At 36.3% G+C, this 15,289-nt stretch overlaps 2 protein-coding genes across 2 annotated transcripts; one reads left to right on the top strand and one right to left on the bottom strand.

Annotated features, from left to right (window-relative positions):
* The first annotated feature begins 3,547 nt into the window (after positions 1–3,547).
* Positions 3,548–6,221, top strand: LOC134853149 (uncharacterized). The gene is made up of 2 exons (XM_063869104.1): positions 3,548–4,486; positions 4,691–6,221. The coding sequence occupies exons 1-2, from the start codon at positions 4,213–4,215 to the stop codon at positions 5,458–5,460; spliced, it is 1,044 nt and encodes a 347-aa protein (XP_063725174.1). The 5' UTR covers positions 3,548–4,212; the 3' UTR covers positions 5,461–6,221.
* A 3,512-nt stretch (positions 6,222–9,733) lies between these two features.
* On the bottom strand, positions 9,734–15,079 carry LOC134853139 (ubiquitin-like protein 7). Its single transcript, XM_063869093.1, has 4 exons — positions 14,682–15,079; positions 13,275–13,461; positions 12,763–13,025; positions 9,734–10,156 (listed from the first exon to the last, which is right to left on the bottom strand). Exons 1-4 carry the CDS (start codon positions 15,073–15,075, stop codon positions 9,966–9,968), a joined length of 1,035 nt encoding a protein of 344 aa, XP_063725163.1. The 5' UTR covers positions 15,076–15,079; the 3' UTR covers positions 9,734–9,965.
* Positions 15,080–15,289: the final 210 nt, after the last annotated feature.

Here is a 15,289-nt window from a genome sequence, read left to right as displayed (position 1 = left end):
TTTATTAATTAATACAAACAATGAAGCTGGAATGTGTATTTTAGTTACATTATAAAAACGTATTCAACAAATATCTAAGCTTTAATTAAATTGTTTGAAAGCGCAGTCCTTTTTTTCAAGTTTATAATTTTTTTTCCGGTTGATTGGTCCAAGAGGAATCCTCTTTTTCCAGCTGTAACTTGATCGGTGAAATATCCCCTCTTTTGCGTCGCCTGGTCGGTAAAGAAACGTCGTTTGCCAACTGGTTGATCGGCAAAGAACCCTCGGTGATCATCGTTGTCTAAAGAGTCTTCATTGAAGAATGATCTTTTACTTTAAAAAATAGCAATTCCGAATTAAATGATACTTCTTTCAATTCAACACTTTTAAGGTGCAAATTGAAACTATATATCATAGAATGGGAACTTCCGCGCTAGTAGTATTTCTTTCAAAGGTTTTCTTTTTCGAACAAAGTTCACTAACGTTTTGAGCCTAGTAAAGATGTCATTAGGCTTAAAAACTACCATTTGAACAGTGTTGATAATTGGCAGCGATTAGTATTATATATTCTAAACTAAATATGAGTGAAACTGGTCAAAAATGTACAGCGACACAGGCTGAGCAAGCTTACATGCAAATGAAAGGTCAATGTTGAGTTCTGCTCTTAGCCCAAAAGTCAAAAAACTGAAAAAATGAAACAGGTGGTCGCAAGTAGTAAATAGACCGAAATCTCAATGATTGGGAGATGATAAAAAAAGAAGGACCCGATTTACCTTGATGCGCTCGCATGAAACTTTTCACTAGGTATCGCTTTTGGGTTTCCACATTTTCACTTGCCACTGAGGAAACAAACAGCATGGAGCAGGCGACAATTCCCAAATATATCGTAGTTTGCATTTTCGTTTCTTGTTTTCATTTTTTTATGCTAAAACATTAGAAGCAAATTTCACTAAAACTAGCATCAATCATTAACTGCAGAAACTTTATTATGGCTTAAATTTTTGATCATTCCATGTGCACCAAACACTCCTTGTGAAAAAATTTCATTATTTTCTAATGGCAGTTCTTTCAAACAAAACTTATCACGAATGAGTTTTTTCTCTCATCTCATCGTCACTGGTAAGTTTAATTGTCGAAGTGTCGCCTCAGTTCATGAAAAACTTTAGAACTGTTTTTACCCGTAAAATAAAACAATTTCCAGTATTTATAAATAAATTTGAAACCTTTACTAGGTAAAAAAGTAAAAAAAAAATAAAAAGAGAAGCGAAGAGAGAAAGTTCAACTCACCAGCCAAGCATTTGCCACGGTAAATTTTAATGCCAGGGTAAATTTTAATGCCAGGGGAAATTTTAATGCCAGGGAAAATTAAATGCAGCAGAAAAAATATGCGGAAGAATCTTCTTAAAATTATCACAGGAGCCACTGAAGATTTAAAAAAAAAGAGGGCGCTTTATTAAACAGTAACAGGTAAAAGAAGATCTCAAAAGATGGAGAAAAACAGTACAAAGAACTTTTATTTGTTACGAAAACAAGCATAAATAACCTAACAAGAGCAGTGAACCTTTTGCTGTGATATGTTAAGGACTGAGTAATGAAAAGAGTAAATTCAATTAGCAATTTTAGTCGAACATCAATTCTGGACAAATTTTTTCCTGATTTTGTTTATTTTTGTTACCTGAAAAATGTCACCCGTCGCCACTGTGTGTTTCCTGGCAATGTTTTTAATAAAAACAACACTGTTAACTTAGGCCAAAAAGAAGACAAAAAGTTTCTGAGTTTTATGTTGAAAGATGTTCTACATAGTCAGCCCAGGTTGCGGTAACTTTCCAAAGCAGTTTAAGGAGACACACCTAAATATCAAAATAAAAGGAGCCCTATTGCCCGAAAGAAAATTAGGAACAGATTAAAAAGAAAAGCTTTTGAAGGAACTTTTGATCCTTTTGGTTCGATTGCTTCATTTTATGTATTTTCAAACAAAAATAAAAGATTTTTTCTTAAATAGAGGACACTTTTAAGTTCGTTTAGTATCGAAAATCATCGTCTAATTTTTTAAAAACAAATTTTATGGCAAAAAACGAATGCAGACTTACGAATAACGTGCAACTGATCCTGCTAACAATCAAAACTTAAAAACGACTCTTTCAATAGTGAGCCCTAACTTTCTGCGAAATAAAAAAAGATTGTTCAAGCATAAATACACTATAGAAAACTATGGCATTTCGAGTTTTTGTAGCATTTCGAGGGATCTCGAAAAATCCATTTGGTCGACCAAAAAAAAAAGGTTTTTAACATTCCCTCAAGAAAAGGGAATGTTAAAACCAATATTTAAAACCAATAATACCAATATTTAATGTGCGTACAGATCTAATGATAATTTTCAAATAGTGAGGTTGAACTTATCAATTCCAGTTTTTCATTGCGTAGTAAATTTGGGATCATTAAATATGAACCATCTCGTTTTTTTAGCGAAACTCTAACCGCATTCTTCAACAAACTTTTGTCTTTTTTCCCAATACTATGTACACAGAGGAGAACCGGAGATTCGCATCACTTGCGATACAATGAAAGCGTACCACATACAATGAAAGCGCGGAAAAAAAAACTTGAAAAAATTCAATCAAAGAAAAACAGACGAAAAACACAAGCACTAGCTTTAAACAAGCATTTAGTATTTTCCGAGCGTCCACTAAGCCAACCAGGCGTGGTTAGACCAATTGATCCGAAGACAAAAATACTAAAGGAATGATTGTCATAAAAAAATTCCAGTTTTTTGGAAATACGAAAAACCAATCTCAGAAAAGCAGACGAGAAACATAACCACTGTCATTATGCAAGCTTTAAGTAGTTTAAAAGCAATCACTGAGCCAAAAACACATGGTTAGACGTCAACTAAACCGAAAAAAATATGACCAACGAAATTGTTGTCATAACAAAATTTTGAGCGACTTTTACCTGTTATACTACCAGCAGACCTGATTTATCAAAAAAATGATCAATCATTTTTCATCCTTATATCGAAGGAGAATAAGCTCACTAAACTGTCAAAACAAGAGCCGAAAGCATTCAGGCGAAATAAAACTTTTAATCGAAAAAAAAACGGAAATAATACCAGTGTCAGGTATAGTAATTATAAAAACTACATGAGTTGATCAACGACACTTGAGACTACAATGAAAACTGATTACAGCCGAAAAAAAATTGTGCGATATCAACTAAGCGGACAAAATATAAGCCGACAAACTAAAATTGACTAATCAATTATTCCAGGAAAAAAAATTCAATGTCAAACACTGAAAAAAAAACGGAGCTCCGGCCGGGACTCGAACCCCTGACATTAGGTTAACCAACATTAGAACCTGACATTAGGACTTCCAGACCAAGTGCGATAAGTCCTGGAAGTTGCTAAGGTTCGATAATAAAGCAACATCAATTACAATTACAAATGTGTATGAAAAAAATTTTTACGGGAAAAAAGTCTAGTTCCCGATTTCAAGACATTTAATCTAGCAAAAAAAAATTAAATCAAAGACTCAAAATAACTTACAAAAAAAATCATACAACACAAGAAAGGGGCTCTTTTCCAGTTTCCCATCCCCCTCGTGAAATTACAAAATTAAGCTGTTCAAAACATGTTCACACGGCATTTTGCATGTAGTAAAAATCTGTTCACCTGTTCACGCTGACACGATTTGATGCAGTTTATTACATGGAAAGTAAGTTTAAATAGACTTTTAACTATTGGATTTCAGAAAAACCAAGGTGGGAACTGGAAAAGAGCCAAGAAAGATTAAAAAAATTGTGGCAACTAAGCTAACAAACCATAAGCAGACAACCCATAGGCAGATCATTTTTTGATACCTTAGCCGCCTACTAATTTTAGTACCCAGTAGTTAAGTTTGGATTTTCAAGAAATTGAGCATGTTTCCTGCAGAACTGAATGCTGCACAAATGAATCAGTGATTTTTTAAACTAGTTGTTATCCCGAAAAGTCTATATTCCGATTTGATAACGCTTGCTAATCGCAAGTGTACAAATCAGTTGATAGATTGGTCGGAAAATTCTTGTTTCAAAATCTGCTTTGCATAAAATCTGTATTGCTCTATTGTTTTTAACCATGCAATCGTACGATAAACATCCGATACTTTTTGTCAACAGCAAAACAAATAATATCAAGGTGATACTCCTTGAACTGATTATTCCACAAATATAATTTACCAAAAGTGTCACTTCAAAATGAGTCAGCTACTTTATTCTCTCAGCTATTTGGTGATATTTAAACTGAGTTTCATCGAAAGTCTGATAGACTGCGACAATGTTCTCAGTGACACTAATGAATTTACTGGAGAGTGTAGCAACAAGTGGAAGAATCTGAAGCCTCTGGTGAGGCCGGGACAAGCTGTGGTCGGCTATGCCTGGGTGCGAAGAAAGGTCGACAATCACTTCGGATCAGAAGACGATGCACAGGACTACATGGACGAAAATCCTATCATCGGGGTGATCAATCCAGGTATACAAACATATCGAAGTTTGGCTTCAAAAATTGTACATTGTTACTCCATTTTTTGGCCAGATTTTAACGCAAATGATGACACGCAACTTGCTCGTGAATTGATCGAGCACATAAAATAACAACTCCCGAAATTATTCTACTCAGAGTGACTACTATTTTGAGTTGCTTGCGACATTTGCTGGAAAAGTAAATTTTTTTCAGGAATAGTTGGGTCGCCTCTCATTACTATAGTCGACAAACACCACACACTTAGTGCTCTAGACTACAGTGGGTTTGTAGAAGTTTCAGTCACCTTCAATATCATCTGTGACTATCGCAACCTCTCTTGGCAAGACTTCTTCCAAGTCGCGGAGGCTCAAAACCTCCTCTACTTGGGCGAGCGTCCAAAGGCCGACTTCAATGCTCTCCCACAGCCTATTTCAGCACAAGAACTTCCGATATATTTTGAATTCACTAAAAGCAACAAAGCGTTTGCCGACGATCCTTGGCGAGCGTTGTCTAGTTATTCTCGCAAGGTCAAAGATGCTCCCGATGGCTTCCCCAACTGCGACAAGGATGATGATAAGTATTGCGAAAGATGCTACGATCGAGTCTGTGAAACTAATCAATCAACCGTCGTCCACAACTTGGAATCAAGCCCGCCGCCCAGCATTCCATTTTACGAATTTCGATGGGGCTATTTTATGAATTTTGCTGCTTTCTTTAACAGTTCTTATTGGCCATCCTTCGACGACTGGCATGATTTCATGAAAGCTTACTCGCAACTGGATACAAGTTTCGAAACTATGGACTACAAAGATTGGCAAGACGTCGCGGACTTGCTGATTCCACTGTGTCGAAGTACCCCTACTGGATCCTACAGTTTACCCGATGATATTTTTCCGGCTTCAAATTCACTGAAACTGCCTGGCTATGTGGAGGGTACAGAAAAGTTGGGTGCAGACCCAACCTGCGGGATACCCTCTTGTTGAAACGTTTCAGCGAAAGTTCAATTTTTGAAGAAAAAATTTTAAAAAAAACATGGTATACTCGTTAATAAACTACAATAACATTAGTTTTTCCGCTGTTTTCGTCTCAGTTATGATTCCTGTGGCTCTCAAAAATAGCTTGAAGAATTTTTTCACCGCCGAAAAACAATTCGATCTCTTCACTGACTCCGTAAGTACAATTTCATGAAACCTATTTTGCCGACCAAAGAAAGGAATATATTTTTTGCGTTATTAGAAGTATCCAGAGTTAGCTCCGAGGTAGATCTGGCGTACAAAGTAGCTCAATAACACAGCCAACAGATAATAGGAAAAGTGTACACAGAGGCGCAGCTGAGCTTCGCACCACTTGCTATACAACTAGATCTATCAAAATGAACGGTGGCTGTGGTGAAAAAAAAACAACATGCCAGAACACTAAAATGAAAAATCAGCACCGGAACAAAACAGCATAATCACTTGCGATACCACAAAAATAGCATTACAAGCTAGCAGATAGAGAAGAAAAGGGGAGCCACTAAGACCAGAGAACGGAAAATTTTTTCGAAGAAACCACAATTAAAAAACTTTCTCTTTGTCTGGAATGATGTTCTATTTGCGGAAAACACGTCGGGAGACACATTCGACGGCGTTTAATGAACATTCAAAAACAATTATCAAGCGAAAATAAAAAAGTTATCATGAAAAACTTTGAACTATAAGCTATATTCTGAAATTTTTAATGTTTTGTGCGATCCGGAGGAAAGTATTCGTATTATGGTTCCCTCGAGCGACCTAAAATTAGGATGGTAAGCTGATAAAAATCAGATGAAATAATTTAGGCTAAAAAATTTTTATGCGAAAAAAAGGAAAATATACGAAATCAAAGTTAGTAGAATTACAAATTGCAGGAGTAAATGAAAACATAGAAAGAAACTACAATGAAAGCTGCACACGACAAAAAAATTAAGATGTTGCAAATAAGCCGACAAAAGATAAGCAGACCAATAATAAGCCGACAATTTTTTTTGAAACGGATTAACTCCCGTTTGACAAAAAAATGTCCTCGTCAGATTCAAACCAGACCTTTGCCAGCCCAGGCGTATGCGTTACCTCCAGCCTAAGTGCGCCGGAAACGCTTAAAACATTGAATTCATTATGAATCAAGATACCAAATGGTACCAAACGACCCAAAATTAGGCCACGAAAAAAAATCGGTTGAAATAAATTGTGCGTATTAAGTTTTTAGTCGAAACAAAAAAAAGAAAAACGAAGTACAGGTAAGTAAAAATACAATTGCAGGAGTAATTCGAACACAAAGAAACATTAAGAAAATGCGCGCAGCAAAATAATGCTTCCAAGATGTGGCAACTATGCCGAAAAAAGATAAGCAGACAAAAATTTACCCGACCATTTTATTTGAAACAGAATATATCCCGATTGAAAAAAGCTCCACGTCAGATTCGAACCCATACATTCGTTACCTCCAGGCTAACTGAGCCGAGAACGGTAAAAAAAATTGAATTAATCATTAAACAAAGTAACACTAAGAGACGATGCAATATTAGGCCACTAAGCCGCTATATTATAGGCCGAAACCTATTAGGCCGAAAAAAGGAAAATATCCAAAGCCGAACAAAAAAATTAAGATTTATGAAATGTTATTAAGTCCTAATAACGTCACTAATAATGTTTCGAATAACTTATTTGACCTCATTGATCGGTTTCAAAATTTGATATTTTTGACAGAATTTTTTTCTCCTGATTGTCTTCATCGTTTGATACCTACATCTCAGCATAAATACTAGATAACAACCAGCCCACATGCTATAATCGAGGTAAGAAAAGTTAAACAAAATAAGTTATATATAACTTTAATTAATAATATATCACTACAACAACTAATTTATGAAGTCTTCGTTTGCTCTTGGGGAATATTTCCCTCCGCGCGGCGAAAGTTAACCCATTTTCGTTGAAGTTCGCCATCATTCATTTGAAAAGATCATATAGCCGAAAATCAAAAAGAGCGGAATTTTTAGTTGTCTTCTTTCTTGCAAAAAACTTATGTTTATTGCAGTTTATCTAGTCCGTTAAATTTCTCCACTGAACAGCAAGTCTAAGGCTCGATCGAAGTTGCCAGCAGTCCTTATAAGTGCCGCTCTGGCCCTGTCCTCTGCTATCCCCAATTCCACCAATTGTTTCACTTGCTCTTCACTCGGTTCAAAAGGCATCGTAGCAGCAGTAGGAGGCTGAGATGACGACTGCTGATTAGTTTGCCCGCCTACAGATAGAAAATGAGGAGCCCCTTAAAGTCATTCAAGGTGCAATTGGCGAAATTATTCACTAGTGTGAGGGAGAGTTCACGGCAAATTTTTGGCCTAAGTTTTCCAAAAAGGACATCCAAAAGGCAACTTCTGCGATGGCGACAATTTTAGCAATACAAGACTTGTGTATTGTTTTGGGACACCAATTGATCTATCTAAAACTGTCAAAAAAAATTCAAACGGAGTCTACAAAATCTCGTAAGTGACGCACGCCAATTATGACGCATTAGAAGTCAATTTGAAACAAAAAAATTACCAACTAACATGCCTCAATTTATAGAGCGGACGCATTCGAACTAGTTTATGAAAAAGTTCATAGAAAACATCCGAACCTGCCAAGGTTCGAACCCTGTTATTTTGTTGCGGGTCTCCTTCCCTACTTCTACGCTACAGATCCATGATACCTTGAAGCTAAAGTGCTATTTGTAATATAATAGCCTGTGTTAATATCCTTAACATTGGCTGTACTTAATAGCTGGTTATTGATCAAAATGAACACTTTCAAAATGAACACTAATATTCGCGACTTAGGTGGAAAAAAAAGAGTAAAAATCCGTCACACTTCGAGAAAATCCTAGACCTGCCCCTGAAATCACAAAAAAAACCTAATTCATTGATTTGCACAGATGAAGATAGCCAACAGAAAAATGAAAGAGCCAATGAACGCAAGGTAACAAAAAAACTGACATATTTGAGAAATTCAAACCCAGTAGAAAAAATGACCATAAGCTCTTTGAACTTCGACGGCGTTTAATGAACATTCAAAAACAATTATCAAGCGAAAATAAAAAAGTTATCATGAAAAACTTTGAACTATAAGCTATATTCTGAAATTTTTAATGTTTTGTGCGATCCGGAGGAAAGTATTCGTATTATGGTTCCCTCGAGCGACCTAAAATTAGGATGGTAAGCTGATAAAAATCAGATGAAATAATTTAGGCTAAAAAATTTTTAAGCGAAAAAAAGGAAAATATACGAAATCAAAGTTAGTAGAATTACAAATTGCAGGAGTAAATGAAAACATAGAAAGAAACTACAATGAAAGCTGCACACGACAAAAAAATTAAGATGTTGCAAATAAGCCGACAAAAGATAAGCAGACCAATAATAAGCCGACAATTTTTTTTGAAACGGATTAACTCCCGTTTGAAAAAAAAATGTCCTCGTCAGATTCAAACCAGACCTTTGCCAGCCCAGGCGTATGCGTTACCTCCAGCCTAAGTGCGCCGGAAACGCTTAAAACATTGAATTCATTATGAATCAAGATACCAAATGGTACCAAACGACCCAAAATTAGGCCACGAAAAAAAATCGGTTGAAATAAATTGTGCGTATTAAGTTTTTAGTCGAAACAAAAAAAAGAAAAACGAAGTACAGGTAAGTAAAAATACAATTGCAGGAGTAATTCGAGCACAAAGAAACATTAAGAAAATGCGCGCAGCAAAATAATGCTTCCAAGATGTGGCAACTATGCCGAAAAAAGATAAGCAGACAAAAATTTACCCGACCATTTTATTTGAAACAGAATATATCCCGATTGAAAAAAGCTCCACGTCAGATTCGAACCCATACATTCGTTACCTCCAGGCTAACTGAGCCGAGAACGGTAAAAAAAATTGAATTAATCATTAAACAAAGTAACACTAAGAGACGATGCAATATTAGGCCACTAAGCCGCTATATTATAGGCCGAAACCTATTAGGCCGAAAAAAGGAAAATATCCAAAGCCGAACAAAAAAATTAAGATTTATGAAATGTTATTAAGTCCTAATAACGTCACTAATAATGTTTCGAATAACTTATTTGACCTCATTGATCGGTTTCAAAATTGGATATTTTTGACAGAATTTTTTTCTCCTGATTGTCTTCATCGTTTGATACCTACATCTCAGCATAAATACTAGATAACAACCAGCCCACATGCTATAATCGAGGTAAGAAAAGTTAAACAAAATAAGTTATATATAACTTTAATTAATAATATATCACTACAACAACTAATTTATGAAGTCTTCGTTTGCTCTTGGGGAATATTTCCCTCCGCGCGGCGAAAGTTAACCCATTTTCGTTGAAGTTCGCCATCATTCATTTGAAAAGATCATATAGCCGAAAATCAAAAAGAGCGGAATTTTTAGTTGTCTTCTTTCTTGCAAAAAACTTATGTTTATTGCAGTTTATCTAGTCCGTTAAATTTCTCCACTGAACAGCAAGTCTAAGGCTCGATCGAAGTTGCCAGCAGTCCTTATAAGTGCCGCTCTGGCCCTGTCCTCTGCTATCCCCAATTCCACCAATTGTTTCACTTGCTCTTCACTCGGTTCAAAAGGCATCGTAGCAGCAGTAGGAGGCTGAGATGACGACTGCTGATTAGTTTGCCCGCCTACAGATAGAAAATGAGGAGCCCCTTAAAGTCATTCAAGGTGCAATTGGCGAAATTATTCACTAGTGTGAGGGAGAGTTCACGGCAAATTTTTGGCCTAAGTTTTCCAAAAAGGACATCCAAAAGGCAACTTCTGCGATGGCGACAATTTTAGCAATACAAGACTTGTGTATTGTTTTGGGACACCAATTGATCTATCTAAAACTGTCAAAAAAAATTCAAACGGAGTCTACAAAATCTCGTAAGTGACGCACGCCAATTATGACGCATTAGAAGTCAATTTGAAACAAAAAAATTACCAACTAACATGCCTCAATTTATAGAGCGGACGCATTCGAACTAGTTTATGAAAAAGTTCATAGAAAACATCCGACCCTGCCAAGGTTCGAACCCTGTTATTTTGTTGCGGGTCTCCTTCCCTACTTCTACGCTACAGATCCATGATACCTTGAAGCTAAAGTGCTATTTGTAATATAATAGCCTGTGTTAATATCCTTAACATTGGCTGTACTTAATAGCTGGTTATTGATCAAAATGAACACTTTCAAAATGAACACTAATATTCGCGACTTAGGTGGAAAAAAAAGAGTAAAAATCCGTCACACTTCGAGAAAATCCTAGACCTGCCCCTGAAATCACAAAAAAAACCTAATTCATTGATTTGCACAGATGAAGATAGCCAACAGAAAAATGAAAGAGAGCCAATGAACGCAAGGTAACAAAAAAACTGACATATTTGAGAAATTCAAACCCAGTAGAAAAAATGACCATAAGCTCTTTGAACTTCGAGAACAGGTTATGACTGATACTTTTTGATTAAATTATCTCAATTTGAGAAAAGTTGATCAAAAGGTAAAGTTTTATCCGCTGAGAAATCTACAAATTTATATCCACTTTCGAACCTAGGTTTCGTGATTTTTACACTTTGGTCTTCGAGAGTGGAGTTTGCCTTCCTTTTGAGCCTAAAGTTGTTTTAGAACTTTCCCAGGAAAAAAAACGAAAAAACAAATCATAACAACAAAAAAAATCATCTGTTTGAACTGCATTCACTGAAAATAATGACTATTTAAATTTTTTTTGTTTCAACTCCATTTTCCAAACCAATGTGCTCCAGTTGCTGCAGAAAGCAACTCGTTGACAAGTAGAAGAAATAGAAGCCCAGATGCGACGCATAAATTCGCATCACCTGCGACACCACTAACATAGCATTGGAAGCTAGTAGGAAAAAAAGGAAACGAAAGGAACTAAGTCGATGAAAAAGTGTCGATAACAACAACTACAAAAAATTCAAAAGCTTGTCTCGAATGAAGTTTAACTTCAGGAAAACATGCCGAGGAATACAATCTCCGGCGTTGAAACAAGCATTCAGAAAAGCTTATCGATCGGCAACTAAGCCGACAATACTTAGATGGACGCCAATTGAGTCGAAAACAAAATTGCTGTCGATCGGCCACTAAGCCGACAATACTTGGATGGACGCCAATTTAGCCGAAAACAAAATTGCGAAAACAAAATTCCGCCCCCCCCCCCCCACCCCGACAGAAAGTACAAAAGATAAATATATCTACAAAATCTATTTTCTATCAAACAACGCAAGATTAGGCGATTAGGCCGATATACTAAAAGCCAAAACCAAACAATCCGAAAAAACATTTTAAAAAAATCATATAAAATCCGTCCTGGTAAATTTACAAATTAGACGAATAGTTTAAAATGAATTAATTAAAATAAGAATTGCATGAATCACAAGATAAATCCGCGCTGGCGCTGTAGCAGCTATGTCGGCAAAAATTAAGCACACAAACGATAGGCTGAAATATCTTTTTACAGAGGCGAAGCTTCGCTTCGCCAACACTAGCGAGAACACAAAAAGCAGCTCTATAATTTGCAAAGAGAAGTAGAAATCAGTCTCGAATAACTAAAAATTCGACGACGTCTCGTATTCGATCTGCAACCTACGGCTACCTAGAGAATACGCGTCTCACGCACTAACCACTCACCAACGGACGCTTTATATATCGCAAACACTATCCACAAATAAAATAGAGAATAGTTGCTATGATATTTTCAATTATACAGATCGTAACTATAGCAAAAGTGCCACCCAATAAGCGAACATTTTTTATTTTTGAGTTACGTTAAAAAAAGAAGGTTCATACCAATACACTACGCTGCTTGTGAGTGTAATAACTTTTTTGAGTTTGCAGGAAGAATCAGGTGGTGACCGAATTCGAACTCTGGACTTTTGATTTCCCGGGCATATACGTTACGCTATGCCAAGAGTGCCGAAGATGTGTATTTTGAATTGACAATGAAGTAAACATTCGAACTGATTCAATGGTTGTCTTAAACTAATTGTTTGCCTGGCAAAATATATTCCGATTTGATAACACCTGCTTATCACAATAGTAAGAACACTATCAGTTGTAATTCGAACTTTTAAAAGTAAAAAAAAAACGTGGAACTATTTGACTTGTACGCAATCACTCAATTAGAAAGTAGTTTAAAGGTATCAAGGAGTTTAAGTAGTAAAATGATCAAATTATCCTAATCTGTTTTCAAAAATTGAATAAAACCTGCGTTATCTAACTTATGTAACCATTTACCCAGTAGAGCCAATGGGTTTGTAAATCCAGCATCGGAACCTACGCCTCCAGATCGGCCAGCCAGGACATTGTCCAGAGCCTGTGAGAAAAAGTCAGCCGTTAGTCTCGGTTGGCTTGTGTTGCTAGATGCTGCAGCTGCTTGTCCGGGGGCGTCGCTGGGAGCAGGCGGAAACGTCAGCGTGTCCAAGTCATCGGTGTCCATGAAATCGTCTTCGCCGCCGTAAAAGTCGTCGTCTTCGCTCATATCTTCATCGTGCGCTCGACTAAAATAATGAACACGAAGTAAAAAAAAAATAGAACAGGCTTCTAAATTCTGATTGGAAGAAACATATGGCCTAATGCGTACTAGTTCTAACAACGGAACATATGATGGTCTGAACTCTCTCAGAACTTAAAACCACTGATAATATAATATACGACAACTCTAATATTGAGTGTGGTTTGAATGCAATTTGGTGTCCTTCTCGTTATTGACCATTGGATCATGTTCAACTGGAGTTACGAGTTATTACCTGAGGAGGTTCTGCATTGCAGTGAGGGTGTCTATACTGGACGTGAGTTGTTTGTTGATCTGACTGATTGCACACAACAGAGCAGGGTGTCTCTCTTTAATGGCCCCGATGTTGTCCTTCTTCACATAGTGCTTAAGAATTGAGAGATCTTTCAACATCTTCACACTCTCCTGGTCTTCCCTCAGACCTGAAACATCAAGAGTTAAAAAAGTTCATTACTATGCCGATGGTCAAATGGCTGGAAAGTAGTTTTCGTAAATAAAAACTATAAAATTTTAATCAAAAGCCTAAAATATCTGGAACAAAAATACCTGCAGCATTAAAAATTATACATGGATCTCTCAGTATGCTAGAAAGAAGCTGAATTTTCTAGAAACTAAGCCGACCAAAATAAACAGACAGACGATAGTCACGAAAAAGTGCAAAACTCTTGTGTGCAAAAAAATTGTCCGGCTGGATTCGAACTATAACACCTTTGCCGTCTCAAGCTGTTGTATTACCTCTACGCTAGATGGTTGCTGGAATTTGAATTTATAATTATCAAGCGGTAACAAAGCCAAAAAACCTGAGCAGAAACGCTTCATGTCATAAAAACTCATGCCATAAAAAAATTTTAACTAAAAAGAAGTCCCCCTTCGCCCCAGAAATCAAAACCTATTGAGCCAAAAAATTTAAAAAGGAAATTTTAGCAAATCAAGTTGGTTAAAATTACAACCAATATAAAAAACGAGATTCGATTTGGCAGGATATTTAAAGAGCTAACATTCTCGAAATGTCTGTCGCAACAGAAAAACCCATTAGATGAATGAGTCCAGATGAATCCGTTGTTATTTACGAGAAAAAAAGTCTTTTACCCAAATGCGAAATCCTTACTTATCGCAACGGTAATCATTCCAAAGCCCTTTCATACCAGATTCCGACTGAACAGAGAAACTATTAACTAGTTCTATATTAATTATCAACACTTATTTCTAGTTGCTCCATGAATTCAGATTCATGTTTTTCAATTTCATTTTACGATGCCTTTCTATAGTTCAATTTAACAAATCTTATTTTAAATTAAAAGCTTGGTCTCATATCAAACATTACGCTAAAAAACAATTCTCCATATTGTATCGATATTTTGAAAAGCTTGATACGACGGCATGCAGAAAAACATCATGCACTAAAACTACTAAACCAGAAGCAACGAATCAAAAAAGCTAATGAGAACAGTGAAACAAGAGTTTTAAAAAATGAGGACTGAATTCGAATAATCTCTTTTCCAGGATCAGATTACCAAAATTCTGCGGAGCTTTATAGCGTCCACAAAAAAGTCTCCATAACACCAGGAACTTTTGTTAACACTTAAAAACACGGAAAAGCACGTCAATTATCGATCATGCAGTGAGTTACTGTGGGTCCTACCTGGAACTGTAGTGAGCAGCGACGCGAATGTCTCTTCATTATTCACTATATCTTTCAACTTCTCTCCAAATGGCATGTCCAGCTGGTCTATCAGCACCCGGAAAGATTTAACAACTTCGACTGGGTTCGGGGGCAAATTGGATCTTGCCCTCTCCTTGGGGTGATGAGCAGCTAATAGACGGTGTTTGACCAGACAATGAATAATAGAAGTGTCGGAAATATCATACTCTTTCAAGCTTTTAGTAGGATCCAAAACAAAACCGTTAGCAACAAAAATCAATTCTTTTTCTTTCAAATCATTAGAAAGTTTCTCAATCAGATCTTTCACTTTCAAGCTTTCACTATTTGTCGATTCAAAGCTGATTTCGTCAGCATCTGGTACCTTTATGAGCATCTCAAAATCTGAAACATGTCCAAAATGTAAATGCAAGTGAAATGAAAAAAAAAACGTTCTTTCCGAGGTTATCATGGCATCAGATGCATATAAAAAATGTCCATAACAACAAGCTGACATGCCACTACGGTAATCAGAAACACAAAGCGAAGAGTTTTTAAACTATAACAAGACACTAAAAAGCTTACCAAACACAGGGGAAATTTACGTCAGA

This window comes from Symsagittifera roscoffensis, chromosome 1 (genome assembly GCF_963678635.1).
Source record: "Symsagittifera roscoffensis chromosome 1, txSymRosc1.1, whole genome shotgun sequence".
NCBI classification, from domain to species: Eukaryota; Metazoa; Xenacoelomorpha; order Acoela; family Convolutidae; genus Symsagittifera; species Symsagittifera roscoffensis.
This window is presented reverse-complemented; position numbering and strand designations above follow the sequence as displayed.